The following is a 3160-nucleotide window of genomic DNA, read 5'->3' as shown; positions in this document are numbered from 1 at the left end:
CCCAGCCCTGCTCCCATCCCGTATCCCACGACGGGAGACGAGCTCCTTCCCGAGAGCCAGGCTGTTCCCACCCCTCTCGCACCTGCAGGCAGCAGTTCATCATGCGGATGATGAAGTCGAACTGCTGGTGGTCCAGCACTGCCCGGTTCTGCTGCACGTGCAGGTTCAGCTCCTGGGTCAGGCAGTGCCGGGCGGCTCGGCCCTTCATGGCGCGCAGCACCGCGGGGAAGAGCTGCGGAGGAAAGAAAGAGTCAGTGAGTAGAAAGACGGGGTGCAGGGGCAGCCCAGAACAAGGAGGTGCAGGGGGATCGTCACGCTCTGTGCCGGCTGACACCAGGGTGTTCACAGACGGCTCATCCGCAGAGGCAAACCAGAGCCAAACCCCCCGTCTGGGCAGCGGGGGCTCCGGGATGTCCCTGCCCAGCCAGGCAGGGAGGACCCCAGCCCGGTTATCCCCATGCGACAGACCCCGAGGGGCACTGGGGGACGCAAAAATAACACCAAGCTGGTGCAGCGGAGCCGTCAGCCAAAAACCCTGGGACACGAGGAGGGACAGCGTGGAGACGAGAACATGTGACCGTACTGGAACAGAGCTGGGCAGCAGGGACCGGGACACGGGCAGGGATGTCCTCACAGCCTGCTATGACAGCCCTTCTCCTCCCTGCCTCGAAAGCTCCCCATCACCTTTTTGGCTTCTAGCATCTTGTTCTCGAAGACGTAGGAGATGCAGTTCCTGACCACCTCCAGACGCCGGGCGCTGTTGGCCAGGGCGTTGCCGTTGCGCTCCATGATGGCAGCTGGGGACAGAATTGCCCGTTAGTTCCATCTGGGCAGGGTTTTCACACCGGGGTGGGGAGGGATCATAGAATTACAGAATCACTGGATGGTTTGGGTTGGAAGGGACCTGCAAGCCCATCCAGCCCCCTGCAGCACACTTTGTCCATGTGGGACCCTCAGATGTGCCGTGGCGTGAAAGGCAGCCAGCCATGGCATGGTAAAGCTCCTCCAGAGCAGGGGTCTCACCGTGGGGAAGGACCCTCGGCGCACACGTACCGATGGGGGGTCCCGACGGCACCATGCATTTCTTCTCCACCTTCACGGCTGGAGGAGCCGTCTGCAGCTTGGCGGTGGCCTGGTCGATGATCCACTGCACTGTCCCCTCATCCAAACGGGGAAAAGGCTTCTGGTGGAGGCGCAGGTGACAACCTTCCGTAGGCTTCTGCACCTTGTGCATGGTCACCGCAGGGTACGGGTTCTCCTGGAGCCAACACAATTTCTTTTCAGGCGTGCGGGTATCACACGTCCCTCTCCCAGGGCTGGAGCATCCTTCACCCCCCTCTGCTGCTCTGTGGCCACTCTCCCAGACAGTATCTACAACCCCAGAAACCCAGGGCCCTGGGGACAGACTGACCAGGGCTCCGACCCCGGCTCTCCCTGCCCCGCACCCAGCTCCGAGAGCTCAGGCCTCCAGGACTCACGTTTTTGTAAAGTTTCTCCGCCAGCTCCTTGATGTGCCTCAGTATTTTCTGCTTGTTCCCCTCTTCTGCACGCATGCGCTTCACTTCGTAAGCCACGAGCTGGGAGAAGGAAGAGACGGGTGAGAGGAGCAGCTGCCTGTGGGGCAGGATCCGTCCCCCAGTACACCCCCACCCTCACGGCTGATCCCCGGCTCTGTCCCCCAGTGCATCCCCATCCCCAGGGCTGATCCCCAGCTCTGTCCCCCAGTACATCCCCATCCTCACGGCTGATCCCCAGCTCTGTCCCCCAGCACATCCCCATCTTCACAGCTGATCCCCGGCTCAGGGAGCGTTGAGCGGAGCAAGGATGCACAGCACAGCCGGGCCGGGGGATGCTGCTCCCAAACTGCCCCTCACCTCGTCGAACAGGTCGATGGAGCGGTACGGGGCCCCCCGCTCGGTGACGAAGCCAGCGAACGCCATGCCCTCCAGCACCTTGGTGAGGAAGTCGTCCTCCGTCAGCCCCCTCTGCCCGAGGAAGGCTGCCTGCACGAGGGGAGAGCGCAACCGTCAGCCAGCGGCACTGGCCGGGGGGTTCCTCCCTTCCCCTTCAGGTGCTGGGTCCCACGTGGCCCGTGCCGGCGCCTCACCTTATGGAATCGGATGACGGGCTCAGGATGGATGCGGATGATGTGCAGACACCAGCGATAACCCTGAAGCAGCTGTGCAAACAAGCGGAGGAAGACGGCCCGGATCTCCTTATCCTGCAAAGATGGAAGGACAGCGTGGTCACGACATGGTCACGGCGTGGTCACGTTGTGGTCATGGCACGATCAGGTGGAGGGTGCAGAGGAGCCATCTCTCGCGGGCAGGAATTTCCACCCAGCACAGGTGAGGGGATCAAACCACGTGTCAGGGCCAGCTTCTGCTGAGCAGGGCAGGGAATTTGGCAGAGATTCCAGGGAAAAAGGGACGTGTCAGACTGGACTGGCTGTTATTCCCTGCTCTGCCTGCCCCGACGCTGCACACAGGGGCACAGGGAGCTCTCGCAGCTCCGGGGGGTTTGCCAAGTGCCCAGACGTTCGGTGTCTGCCTCTGAAATCACCCCTGTCCGCTCCCTGCCCAGGAAACAGCGGGGTCCCGGGGGGGGCCGCCAGCCTCCAGGGGTGTCCCCCCTCCTCCCCGCTCCACTCACCTGCATTTTGAGAGAAGAGGCAGAAATGGTCGAAGGGGGGAATGCAAGATCTGCCACCTCCAGCTCGGGGTCCAAGACCTGCACAGACAGTACACAAAGCACGCTCAGCCCGCGCCGGGGTGGGGGGACTTCTGCCTTCACAGCTGGAAAAAGCAAAGCAGCGTTCCCCAGAGACCCAAAAACATCCGGGGGGCTCGGAAACAAACCTCCAGGGCTGGAACCAGGGGGTATGGGAAAACATTCTGCTCTGCGAGGGAAGCCTCAAGGCCTGACCCCTCCTCGGGAAGCCCGGCTGCGGACCCTGGGACAGCTCAGGCGGCTGGAGGCAGCAGGGAAGGGGGGTCTCGTACACTGTAGGAGGGCTGGGGGCTCAGCCTCCTGGTTCCCCCTGGCCACAGCCAAGGAACAGAAGCCGAGGCATGCGGCGTTTGCACGGCACAGCTGCCCTGGGCACGCTCTCGCATGTCTCCGGGAACACGCCAGTGGCCAGAACTGCTCTGGGGCCGCA

The 3160-nt window shown here is 63.0% G+C and overlaps 1 protein-coding gene across 1 annotated transcript in view; it reads right to left on the bottom strand.

Moving 5' to 3' along the window:
* LOC104469822 (myotubularin-related protein 5-like) overlaps nucleotides 1-3160 on the bottom strand; it is a gene marked incomplete at both ends in the record, with an annotated part of 13278 nt that overhangs the window by 8842 nt on the left and 1276 nt on the right. Inside the window, 7 exon segments of the mRNA XM_010084528.1 lie at nucleotides 72-232; nucleotides 685-797; nucleotides 1054-1258; nucleotides 1479-1577; nucleotides 1875-2003; nucleotides 2108-2221; nucleotides 2653-2730. Coding sequence (XP_010082830.1) covers nucleotides 72-232; nucleotides 685-797; nucleotides 1054-1258; nucleotides 1479-1577; nucleotides 1875-2003; nucleotides 2108-2221; nucleotides 2653-2730 — 899 coding nt within the window.

This window comes from Pterocles gutturalis, unplaced genomic scaffold, assembly GCF_000699245.1.
Source record: "Pterocles gutturalis isolate BGI_N339 unplaced genomic scaffold, ASM69924v1 scaffold390, whole genome shotgun sequence".
NCBI lineage: Eukaryota > Metazoa > Chordata > Aves > Pterocliformes > Pteroclidae > Pterocles > Pterocles gutturalis.
Note: the sequence above shows the minus strand (reverse complement) of the source record. Positions and strands in the feature narration are given on the sequence as shown.